Source organism: Rhinopithecus bieti, unplaced genomic scaffold, assembly GCF_001698545.2.
Source record: "Rhinopithecus bieti isolate Rb0 unplaced genomic scaffold, ASM169854v2 scaffold_3714, whole genome shotgun sequence".
NCBI classification, from domain to species: Eukaryota; Metazoa; Chordata; class Mammalia; order Primates; family Cercopithecidae; genus Rhinopithecus; species Rhinopithecus bieti.
Window position 1 is genome coordinate 35,671 of NW_016804161.1, and position 13,239 is coordinate 48,909.

The 13,239-nt window shown below is 38.0% G+C and overlaps 1 protein-coding gene across 1 annotated transcript in view; it reads right to left on the minus strand.

The window, feature by feature from the left end:
- Positions 1-13,239, minus strand: part of KIF4A (kinesin family member 4A) — a gene marked incomplete at its 3' end in the record, with an annotated part of 103,927 nt that overhangs the window by 33,862 nt on the left and 56,826 nt on the right. The window contains exons 9-13 of the mRNA XM_017867037.1: positions 10,379-10,511; positions 8,562-8,620; positions 8,341-8,446; positions 2,196-2,252; positions 1,025-1,210 (exon numbers count right to left, since the gene is read on the minus strand). Coding sequence (XP_017722526.1) covers positions 1,025-1,210; positions 2,196-2,252; positions 8,341-8,446; positions 8,562-8,620; positions 10,379-10,511 — 541 coding nt within the window. The remainder of the gene's footprint in view (positions 1-1,024; positions 1,211-2,195; positions 2,253-8,340; positions 8,447-8,561; positions 8,621-10,378; positions 10,512-13,239) is intronic.

Below are 13,239 nucleotides of genomic sequence, written 5' to 3' on the forward strand. Positions count from 1 at the left end.
TCTTCCCATTCAGCCTGGTTTCCTGGTGAGGGTCCTGCAGTCGTGGGCCCTGGGGGACCCCCCAAGGAAAAGGCCCTCAGGAGGGAAGGGACCAAGGGCATCCTTGGGCCAACTGTCCACCTCTCTTGTCCACTGTTCTCTCCTCCCCACTTCTGTCTTCAAAAGGCTCCTTCCCAGGATGGATTGGGTGCTAGGACAACTGGAATCCAATCCAAAAGCTCTCCCTGCCCCTGTGTCCTTTTTTAGATGTGAGAACAACTGTACAGTGTAAACTTATAAAGTGTTTTTAATGGTTATAGATTGAAAATAAAGTATGTCATATGAACAGCTGCCATGGAGGGAAAAGAAAGCATGGGTACTAGAGCTATTCCTCAATATAAGCATATAATACCTTGGGAGTAGTAGGATATAGCTGGATGGGAAAACAACCCACTCGTCCCCCTACCACCCATCCTAATATCCCTTTGTCTGTAATCACAAACAATGAGAAACACTGGTCTACAAGGGAAAATAAGTCTGGAGCAAGGGTCATTTCTTGTGGGTAACCTGAAAGCCAAGGATTTGCCTTTAAGTAAAGACCTGATTATTAATTGGCAAAGGTCACTTAGAACTACTATTAGAAAAAAGTTTAGCCATTTATCAAGTCATGTGACATCCACTAGTCTCTTCATAATTCATACTATAACCCAGACTATTTACCAAAAGATGTGTTTTTCTCAGAATCCAAGCATAGTTATTAGAATATAATTTTTCTGTAAGTAGGGACCACATTTATTATAACATTATCAAACAATTTATTAAATACCTGTGGCATAAGGTAAGGCATTAGATAGATTAAATGGAACAAAATTACAGGCTCCCTGTCCTGAATGTATCCTCTTTTAAACCAACAGTACAAACTCCCATTATACTATATACATTTTGTTGTCTTTTCATCATCAAAAATGGTATGCTTGTTGTTTTCTTCCCATTCAGTTTAAGAGACTGTAGACATGAACAAATACTGCCCTAGGAAATAGTTTACCTGGTATTGGTACTGAATGGGCTGTAGTTGGCTGTCATTCTGAGTCATCTTCCTAGCCAGGGCCTCTTTCAGTGCAAGCGCTTTATTCAACTCAACCAGCTCCTTAGACATCTGCGCTTGACGGAGAGCATGCTGAGTGGTAAAAGCGTCAGAAGACCTGCTCGTCTCTGGACTGGTTTCTACTTGCTGGAAAAAAAATCAGGATAACGATTTATAAGAGAAACAAGCAAATGAAGTTCCTTAGGCACTATTTCATCAAGTCTCACAGGCACTTCTCCATTAACAGTATTTCTGTTCCTTTACAACGGTGGCTCGCATTTGTTTTAAGTATCTGAAATAAACTGAGCTAGCCTCGTTCCCTGCTCTCTCAAGCACCTTATTTCTTATACACTTCAATGGACTCTTTTAGAACCAACTAAGTTTCTTTGCTCTTTCCTTTGTTGATCTGGATGGCATTTCTTACTTTTACCTCATTCCATCATTCCAAGGGGTCCTTACAGGAGAGAAGGTCCTGGAAATTGAGAAAAGGGTTCATTTGTTCTCACACAGTTGACCTCTAGTACCTGATCTAGTATTTTCCTTCTTTCAGAATGTGAAAACTACTGACATAGATTCATTTTAGGGATAAAAGCCTGTCTCAAGCAATCCATCATCCAGCCTTTCATTTTGTCTTTATAACCTTTAGTCAACATCTAATACATTTTATCTATCCTTGTGATCTGAACACTCAAATTATTTTCCTTGGTTCTTTTAGCCCCTAATATCTCATCCATAGAAAATTATGCTGAGAAAAAATTCTCTTCAATTTCTCCTCTAATGCTTTTTTGACTTTGCCATAATTTCCTCTTTTTTTCCTCTCCTCATTTTTAACTTGCTGGACGGTTGATGCAGAATACTAGCCTCTAACAAGAAATCTGTAAGCTGAGTTGCAAATATGGAACATTACATCCTTGAGAAGTCCTGGCCCCCGTTACCAGTTATACTATTAGTGGTAGAGCCTATCCAAGGTAGGGATTTTATGAAGCTGAGATTTACACTAAAGATTTCTGGATTTCCCAGGCATTCTACGGAGGATGGTAACAATCACAGGTTCTCTTTTTCAGTTGAGTGATAAATTATAGGAAACGGCAGTTAGAGCTCCTGGTTCCACACAAAGGGACCAATTACTTACAGCTTCTTGTTCCACCGCAGTATCAATGGCTGCAGCCATGCAAGCAACAGTTTCATCCTGCAGTAACAAATGTTTTGGTTTAGGGAAAGAGTCTGAAGTAAAGCTTACTAGTGGATTTTACATTGGTTATTTAATTTTTTTCAAGTATATACAGAGACCGTTTAAGGTACTGAACCTATTTTATAGTCACAGAAACCCCAAAAGCCACGTTTCCATTTCCCATCTCTCAAGAGTCTTTCTTCTTCATACAGGACAATTGTGTAGTTTTTATAAAAAAATAAGGTCATGTGGCAACTGACATATTTCTTGCACTTCTCCTGCCCTGCCAGAGACAGTTGGGCCAGAGTGAAACATTTAGCCATTTCAAAAGGCCAAAGTTTAACCCATTTTATGGACTCTACCCTTTCTTTTTATGCATCTACCACTAAGTATACCTCTACTAATGTACAAGTCTAGCCAGTTCTTATGGGGGCATACCATTCTACAAACAGACATATCAAATAATGGCAATGCATCAGAAAAGTAAATAGAATGGTTATTTTTTATTTTTATAGTCAGTCAAGGTAGTAGGATCTTCCTCTATAAAGAAATAATTGCCTGGCCAAGCACGGTGGCTTACACCTGTAATCCCAGTGCCTTGGGAGGTCAAAGCAGGCAGGTCACGAGGTCAGGAGTTCGAGACCAGCCTGGCCAACATGATGAAATCCCATCTCTACTACAAATACCAAAAAAATTAGCCAGGCGTGGTGGCGAGCACCTGTAAGCACAGCTACTCTGGAGGCTGAGGCAGAAGAATTGCTTAAACCTGGGGGGCAGAGGTTGCAGTGAGCCAAGATTGCACCACTGTACTCCAGCCTGGGTGACAGAGCAAGACTCCATCTTGAAGAAAAAACAAAAAACAAACAAACAAACAAAAACAGAAAGAAATAAATGCCTTAGATGAACACTCCCAGAAAAATATGCTCATGAAGTCAGATAAAGGTACTGCAGCCTCTGTCCCTCATGTAAATAAGAACTGATCATAAAGATATGGAATCAATCTAAGTGTATACACACACCACATTTTATTTATCCAATCATCCCTTGATATACCATGGACTACTACTGGAATAGTAGTAGTCACACCATGGAATACTACTCAACCATAAGAATGGAATCATGTCTCTTGCAGCAACGTGAATGAAACTAGAGGCCATTATCTTAAGTGAAATAACTCAGAAAGTCAAATATTGCATGTCCTTACTTATAAGTGGGAACTAAATAATGTGTACACATGGACATAGTGGAATAACAGACATTGGAGACTTGGAAGAGTGAAAGGGTTGGGGTTGGTGAGGGATGAGAAATTACTTATTGGGTACAAAGTACACTATTCAGGTGACAGCTACAGTAAAAACCCAGTCTTCAGTACTACCCAATTTATCTATGTAACAAAATTGCACTTGTACCCCTAAATCTAAAATAGAAAAAAAGAAAAAAGGGGAAAAAAGAACAGATCATATGGTATTACTCCAGGTAACTAGGAGGAAAAGGGTAAGCACTAATTCTTTGGCAAATTATTTTTTGGGGCATTCAAACAACTGCCACCTAGAAGGGAAACCTAAAACTACTTAATAGGACTAATTTGTTTACAGGCTATCATATTAGCAAGCTCTGTTCTCACCACTGGAATTTAGGCTTTATTTGGTATTGTAAGACATGGATTACCACTTCTGTGTAAGTGATTCTTCAAAGCCCCGGGAAAAGAGAATTATTTCCAGGAAGTCATGTAATTAAGGAGGTCACAGGTGAAAGAGCTATTAGCTCAACAGCTAAGAATTTAGGGTTAGCACATGGAGTCTCTATACCACCTCTATGAAACATTACATAGTTGTTGAAACTTAACTTTTAGTACCTTTAATGTGAGGAGTGAAGAGACCCCTCTCGTCTTGCTCTTTTTTGAGACAGAGTCTCGCTCTGTCACCCAGGCTGGAGTGCGGTGGTGCCATCTCAGCTCACTGCAACCTCCACCTCCCGGGCTCAAATGATCCTCCCACCTCAGCCTCCCAACTAGCTGGGACTACAAGTGTACACCACCACACCCAGCTCATTTTAAAACTTCTTTGTAGACAGGGTCTCACTATGTCATGAAGGATGGTCTAATTTTATTTTATTTTTTTGTAGGGACAAGGTCTCACTGTATTGCCTAGGCTGATCTCAAGCTCTTGGGCTCCAGGGATCCACCTGCTCGGTTTCCCAAAGAGTTGGGATTACAGGTGTAAGCCACTGTGCCTGGCCTGAAGAGATCCTTAATAACTGCTATTTACAAAGCATTTCCCTTACTCTGCCCAGAAACTCCCAACCAGTAAGGCTCAAAGAGAATTTAAAGGAAGCTTCAGTATTCCCATATCCTTTCTCATAATGATTTATAGTACTGGTGACTCTCCAAGTGCAGGACATACTAAATCATTCTTAAAAAGGATTTAAAAAATCTATAAGGGTTACCCTTTCCTCCCTCCCATGTTTCAATTTTCAGTATAAGGACTAATAACAGGCCTATCCTAGATTATTGGGGCCTATAACACTGGCCTTTGGAGACTTTCTCTAGTACCTTCCAGAGAGTTAGGATCAAAAGTAGATGGGCTAATCCTTGAAGAAGATATGCTGTTACTGTGGGTTTATCTTTGGCTTTTGGCCCAGAGAAATTTTACAATACTAAGGTTTAAGCTTAGGGCTATGGTGACATGTTCTGCATAAACATGGCAGAATTCTGCCTCTATAATTCTAAATGTAAATATACAACAATAAGATTTATTTCAGTCTCACAGCCCTCTTTCCCGCGATTCCAAGACTATAACCAAGAACCTCTTTAAAATTGTGATTTCAGAAAGGTGATGGTCAGGGGAACAAGGCCAGGGTACATTGTGCTACATTAACCAGCAATGTCCTCCAAGATGAAGTCTGTGTTTGTAGGCTGTACCATTACTGGGCATGCAAAATGCTTTTTATGGAACTGGTCTTGGAGGAGGGGATATAAACAAAAAAGATCATTTGATTTTGTAGGAACTGAAAGGACTGCTTGAATTTCCTCACAGGTAACTGTACAAGGAGGTTCACTTGAATTATAGTTTAAAAGAAGAAATGGTACAGTTTAGCGCTTAAGGCCCCAGGAAGAATATCTAGGAACAATGGTTGCCTTTATAATGGAAAAGGGGGTGTTCACTAGTCACTTAAAATAAAAATAGTTTTAATCCAGAACGAAGGGCACAAGCACTTACTTTTGAAACATTTTGCTTTCACTGTAGTGAGTCTTAATAAAAGCCACAGGATACATTGTTGTGTATTTCCAAAAAAAAAAAAATATATAGCTGGGAGGGTCTCCGAACAATAGATGTGGAGAACTCTGATTCAGGAGTCCAGCAGGACTCCTGGATAAAAGGGCTTACTCTGCCTAACTATGACAGTGGATGGAAGGCAGGAACTTTATCAGTTTGTGGCAATCTTTAGCACCCTCCTACTGTGTGTGCCAAGTACATTTTAGTGGCAGACACAGCGATTCTGCAGAGTTCCTCTGAGCCAGCCACCACTAGCAACTCCCTCTACAGGCACACCAGGCACCAGTCATATTGCCAGGTTCTCACTGAAGATGCTTTATTTTATTAATTTGGTTCCACGGGTTTCCTTCATCTTTTCCATGTGACTCAAAGCCCCAGAAATGAAGTGGTATTAATCCTCTGAGATCAGTGTGATGGCCATGAACAATGGTGAGTACCCTGGGTCACTATTTCTGAGCTTGTAAGTTTTGGCTCCAGAGGGCTTCTGCAGCTTACATTATCTTAATACTAAGGCAGCTCACACAAGGTTTTCATATATCAGACGTTTCAGTTGCATTTGAGTGGCATTATAAATGGTGAAATTTAACCTTGTGATAGTCGTTGTCTAACATGTACTCTATACTTCAGCCACATTGAAGTTCTTACCATTTTTTAAACTTTCATACCTCTTTCCTTTTATATATATCTTTTCCTCTATATATAGTCTAGTCCCTTTTAAAAAACTTTATTTATTTTATATAAAACTTCTAAAATTTTCCTTGTGGAGCAGGGCTAACTCATAAGCAGTGTGCCCAGAACTGGCCTGTCCCTTCCCTTTTGTCTGCATGGCAAACTCCTATTCATTTTTAGGACCCAGTTTCTTCTGTGATGCCTTCCTGAATTTTCTGGACTAACAGTTAATCACCCTTTGTTTTATGATCCCACTGCACTTTGCTCATATTGCTGATATAAAAGAAAACACACATGAGAGAGGGTTCCGAGTTTTCCTTGCCTTCAACCCTTGCCTCCTTTCCCTGTTCCCCCTATTTTGGCACCTCTCCCACCTGTGAATCTTGACCAACTGAGAAACTACAAGGCTTGTAAGAACATCTCTCAAAATATAGTAACAGTTATCAGGATAGGATTGCACCAGTATGTTTCTGAGGAAGAGGTATAAAAAAATGAAACAATCTCCAACCAAAAGTTTCACAGCAATTAACATAAAAAACTGTTACCTGAGCTAAATCACAAGGACATACACCCCTTCCTTCTCTTTACTCTATAAAACTCCAATCTTGCTTTACTTGGGAAGTTACCTGGAGTTCAGGCATGCCCTGAGTGCATCAGCTAAATAATATTTCTTCTTTTATTTTGAGATTAAGTCTCGCTCTGTCACCCAGGCTGCAGTGCAGTGGCACAGTCTCGGCTCACTGCAACCTCCACCTCCTGGGTTCAAGCGGTTCTCTTGCCTCAGCCTCCCGAGTACCTGGGACTACAGGTGCATGCCACCACACCCGGCTGATTTTTGTATTTTCAGTAGAAACGGGATTTCACCATGTTGGCCAGGCTAGTCTCGAACTCCAGACCTCAGGTGATCCGCCCACCTTGACCTCCCAAATTGAAATCCCAAAGTGCTGGGATTACAGGCATGAGCCACTGCACCCGGCCGAATAATTCTTTTAACCCCTATTTGAATCACTTAAATTATCTCCTTTTGACAGTAATACAGCATTTAGTAAGATTACATAGCTAGGAAGTAGCAGAACTGGCTTCAAACTAGGGTCTGTGTGGTTCTAGAGCCCAGGCTCTCGATTACTGTACCCTGTTAGATAAAAGAGCTGTCATCTTGGACTGCTCCTGACAGCTTTACAGTCCTCCTTATTCTAAAACACTGCCTAATAGTCTTTGGGGATTTAACTCATTTAATTTTTTAGAACTGGTCATCATAACGAGTCCTGACAATATTGTATGACATTTTTTTTATTTCCTCTTCAAGAATAAATCTATGTGTGGATAATTTTGTGACACAATATTGACAACTCTAGAAAACACTGGGCAAGACCAGGGATGACAATCTCATGGTTCTGGTAAAATTAAAATCTCTGCCCAAAAGCTAGGAATTACCACCAGGCATTTGCATACACATTACTGTTTCAGAATAATAAACAACAGAGTGTAGACGGAACAAAACCAACCATTACCACTTAACATAGTATGTTATAGTATGATTTCAATTTTTTTTAAAGCATATATGCCTAAGGACTAAGAGATGGAACACCAAAACAAAATAGATTTTAGGGGTAGTGGGATTGTGAAAATTTTCTTCTGGGAAAACAACAAATAACCACTCCCATCCCCAAAACATACCTGCCACTACTATAATGGTTCTAAAATAAACAAAATGGGAACTTATGGTAGAACATTCAAACTTACTTATTATTGGTTATAAAAGAGGCTTATGGTATTCTCTGGTTGCTTTAAGCTGTCAGAATTTAGTTTATTTAAAATTGGGGTATGATACAAGACCTCTTTTTAAGTTAGCCTACACTGTGAGGACAGCAAATCAATGACTGCTGCTCTTGCTGCCTAGGCAATTTTGCACTGCTATGCTGTTGCTTCTGGTATTTGATTAGAATACTGAAATACTAATGTGCATTATATATGTAACCTATGAGTGTTTTGATTTAACAAACTCAATATTCAGATCATATCAAATGATCCATGACCTCTGTCCTCAAGCACCTCACAATCTAGTTTTTTCAGCAAAAGGTACAGAGTTAGAAAGGCTTGTATATGTCAAGAGAAACAAATGAAAGTGATATGCCTATTTACACTGCCCCTACTTGGCTTACCGATAACTGGGTAATCAATTGCTGCAGGTTACAAATTATCTCTACATTTTCTTTCAATTCCTGGTCTTCCAAAGTCTCCACTAGCTTTTGAAGATCCAGTTTGCAGCTGAAAATTCAAACAAAAAGAACCCAAGGGTTATTCATATGACAAAGACCAGAGGCTCCACGATTATATACTGAGGTGCTATAGGTTGCTAACAAATATCTGGTGGGCAACTTACGCTGCATGCTGCCTGAGCTCTTCTAGCTTGGCGTTCATTTTTTCATTCGCTTGTTCTGTCTGCAACAAAGACCCAGGAGATCATCAGTGGGAGTGCCTGACAGCCTCACATAATTATGCTCTCCTACTCCTATGAATTAAAAGCTAGGTAAAGAGGCTGTCTCCTTTGCTATAACAGAGGATTTAGTGGGTTTTGGTTATTTAGTGAAAAATGTGTTTTTTAAGAGTCATGGAAATTAGCCCTTCAGTCAACATGAGCTACTAAAAATAGCATCCGAGCAGCTGGGTTTTATGCTTGCCATGAAACTCAGACTATGGGGTGGAGTGTGAAGCCTTAATTCCATAGAGAACTTTGCAACTAGGGGGAAAAAAGCATTATTTCCTGGCATGTTAGTCACTGCTGTTTGCAAAAAAAAAACCAAAAAAAACAAAAACAAAAAACAAAAAAAAAAAACCCCACTTACTTTAAATTGCCTCCTACACTACACTGTTCCCTAGCCCCAGCATAAGGGCATTTAAAACATAAAAGGGCCTCACACTAAATTTGAGCTGAGATTTTTTTTTTTAAAGTTATACTATCTGATATGGTAGGCTAGTTTTAGAAAAGACAGCAAGAAAAGGGTACGGCACAAGAATGATGGTAGAGAAAGAAGAAACGGCAGAAGGCAGCTTACGTTTTGGGAAGGGTGATTGATATTTTCAGTTTTATTTCAATCACAGTATCTGTAACATGCTGGATGCTATAACAGATCTGGAAAGAATTGTTTATATAGGACAAAAATGTTGTGCTTGTTATGAAGTTCTGACAGGATATCAAACAATAAGCCTATCAGGCAGACACTGTAACAACCTTATAAAGGTTGGATGAGTATGTGGCTAGAATAAGAAGTAGTTTCTGTTACATCAGCCTCATTCACATACATGTGAAACGCAGCTTCTAGAGTTACTTCAAAGCACAAAATACAGCACTGGAGACAGAAAACTGTATATAAAAATCCCCTATATCCCATTTTCACCCTCTGTTAGTAATGGACAATACAATGGACGTAGGATTTAGCCCACTTGAAAGAAATCTTTAAGCAGCTTATCTTCCTTGACTAGAGTGCACACTGACGCATGAAGGTGTATATATTACCGAGGTTCAATTATATTTTGGTGGAAACTCATTTTCACTTCTGGCAACAGCCGTGCTATCAAAAATTGAGTTGTATTTAGACTAGTAGAAAAACCTTAGTGATAGAGCCAGCATGCACTGATCCAGGAGGTTACTGACAGACAGGCAGGCAGTAGGAGTCAGAACTCATGTAATCAGTTATATAGCGATCCACTATTTGGAAATCAACCATATGGAAAATGAATTAAAATTAATTTCCCAGCTGTTATATCTCACCGTGGCAGCTGTTAGTATGGGATATGAAATGTGACAACGTTAGGGGAAGAGAGATGGAAAATAACTAAAATCTCAGAGAAGGAATGGTTACTTAGCATTATGGATAAAGATTAGGCAGGACTTAAGGTGATAGATGTACTTGGTTCTTTACTTTCTGGTATTTTTAAATGAATCTATTTTAAAATGGGACTTATATAGATTCTTTGTGGTAGATACATAGGTATTCACTGTACAATTCTTTTAACTTTTTTGTATGTTTGATTATAAGCCCACATATTTACCCCAGAGGGACTCCCTGGAGGATATGGTAATACAAATACATTTCTTTCAACATAACCTGTCTCTCACAATGAAAAGCATGTTAAATATTTTGGAAACTAAAGCCAGTAAATGTTCAGATTGCTAGTAGTTTATTCTTGGGGCCTTACCAAAATGATCCTCTCCAACATCTGGGCTGTCTGACCAGCTGCCTCACTCAGACCACGACTTAATTTTTCATTCTCCTCTACCAGGGACTGATTCTTCTCCATTAAGGATTGTAGATTCTCTGATGGTTCCACACTAAAACAAAGTAAATAACATACTAGAAAAATATCTGATTGATAATACATATATCAAAGGTGGATAAAAATATATCCCATAGGCCTTTTGGATAGGTAGGGGGATTAAGTTAAAATTATACCACAAAAGTCTGGGAAAAGTGTGTCCAACCCAATCTATCCTCCTACTCAGGTAGAATATTGGGTGTACAATAAACACATCTCTGAAGTACTTCAATAGTTTGGAGAAAGGTAATAATTCAGAGACAGATATGGTTGCAACAAGAATGACTAACCTCTATCTTGACTCTTGGTTAGGATCTTTTCTGTTTGTGTCCTGTAGGTATGAAGTTATAGCTAACTGGAGCTAAAATACATGTTCTCTCCCTTTTCTTCCCACCCTCAATCCTTCATTAAAGATTAGGGAAGTAGAGAAGGGAGAGGTATGGGAGAGGTAGAAGTGACACTGCTCAGGGTCAAAATTCAACCTAATCAATATAAATATATTTCTCCTTTACTGTAAAGTTTAGGGAAACAGCATTTGAGAAGTCAAAAAGTTGAAATGATGACCAGCGGCCACTAAGAAAACATTTCACAATTCTTTATAAATAAGTGCTTCCTTCTAAATGCTTGCTTTGCTTGAAACTTACGACCCATAGCCTCTTGTTCATTTGTCTATCAATTTTAAATTGCTTAGAGTGAGTCAAGACAACAATGGTGTCCATTTCAAATATGAGGAAAAGGGAGGGTCAGAAATAGCTTGAAGGAATACATATAGGTAAGAACCTTTGGAATGTATACATATCACTTGGTATCAGTTCCAGACTAGTAAAGCAGACCAATAAGAAGTAGGGCTGTTTTTTGTTTTAATCCACTGGGATGAAATATTCAAAAGACTGGAAAACAGGACTGGTTAAAAAAAGATCAGAAGAAATATGAAGATTTGATCTGAAGAAGACTGAGGGGGAAAATGAATAGTTGTCAAGGCTATGAAAAAGAGAAAAATAAAGGACAGGGAATAGCTGTTCTCAATCTCAATAAAGGATAGAAAAGGACTTCAGGAAAAGAGTAGATGCCCTCTCACCCATCTTAAGACCTCCATCAATTTTTATAGAAGATCTTAGAAGGCACTTTATCAAAAGTTAATAGCAAGGCCACACAATAAGGTCTCATATGACACTGTTGAGCATTTACTAAGACTCTTATGAAGGAATGTTCAATTAAAATGCAGACTATAAAAATAAACTGTTAGTAAATTTAAGTGTTATTTCCTTATTTATTAAACTGAAAACTTCCATGCGTCATTCATGTAAGCTGACAAGCTTCAAAGTAATGATACTTTTAACTCAATCGTTTTTTATTTCCCTAAAAAATTTCCAGGACTTCTCTAAATGGGAAAATCATATTTAATTGTTGATTTTTCCAAGGAAAATTCAGCACATAGAAGTAGGTTCTTCATTGTAATTTGAGGCAAATTCTTGAATATTTAAATACTACTATAATTAATAATAGTTAACACTTCTATAGCATTATGGGCTAGGCTCTATTCTAAATACTTTATATACATTAAATTTTTAAAATTCTCCCAACAGCCCCTATGAGGTAAGTTCTACTGCTATCCTCATTTTACAGCTGGGGAAACTGAGGCACAAAGAAGTTAAATAACCTATAGCCACACAGCTAGTAGGTAATGTGAAGCTGAGATTTGAGCTCAGCAGTCTAGTTTCAGAGTCCATGCTCTTAACTATTATGCTGACTACAGAGATAGGTACTATAAGAATGCAGAGAATCCTGGATATAAAAGCTCTCACAGTAGTAAGGAAAAAAAAAGAGTTCTTGGCAAGATTATAGATATATTATAGGACTACATGATATAGGACAGCCACGTAATGGGTAAAATATTTAAAAGTAAAGCAAAAACAGGACCAGGGCCAAGCAAAGATCAGACTGAAAAAGAAAATATAACAGAAAACCAATGTTTTCACATGCTATTTAATTGCCAAGGCTAGGAATTCAAGTAAACTGAGCATTTGCAAATTGACCAACACTCACAGAAAATAAATACAAAAGCTTCAATAACATGTTAAAAAACAAAAGAACATAGTCTAAGGACAAAAAGTGAAAACATTCATATATGTAAAATGTACTTTTTGTTAATAAGCCTTATAAAATGTCTCTAAAAATATAAATATACATTCTTAAGAAAAGGAGCATCTTTATTTCTCTGTAAAATATTGAACAATTAAGTTTAATTGTTTGATTCATCAACTGTTTCTTAGAATCTATTACTTTTGCAGCTGAAACTATTTCCTTTAGTATATTCTAGACAATCAGAAGTCTGGAACTTTTTGTACTAAACTGAAAGGAAAGGAAGATGGGTCAATTGCTTCTAAATGAGCATAGTGAGAATAAAATGTAATCAGGAAACCCAGAGTAAATTATCTAAAGGGGGAAAATTAGGAAGAAAGAGGTAGTCATCTCTGGGTGATGAAATTACAGCAACTTTAAGTTTTATTCTCTATACTTCTCTAAATGTTCTACTAGAAGCAATTAGTCACTTTTATAATCAGAAAAAATGAGTAATTGAAAACAAAAATATTGAAAGAAAGTAGGCTCACATCATACATAAGAATAAATACCAAATGCAAAAATGAAATGTAAAAAATAAAACGACATTATTACTAGAAGAAAACATGGGTGAATTCCTCTTTTTTTATTTTTTATTTTTATTTATTTTTGAGACAGAGTCT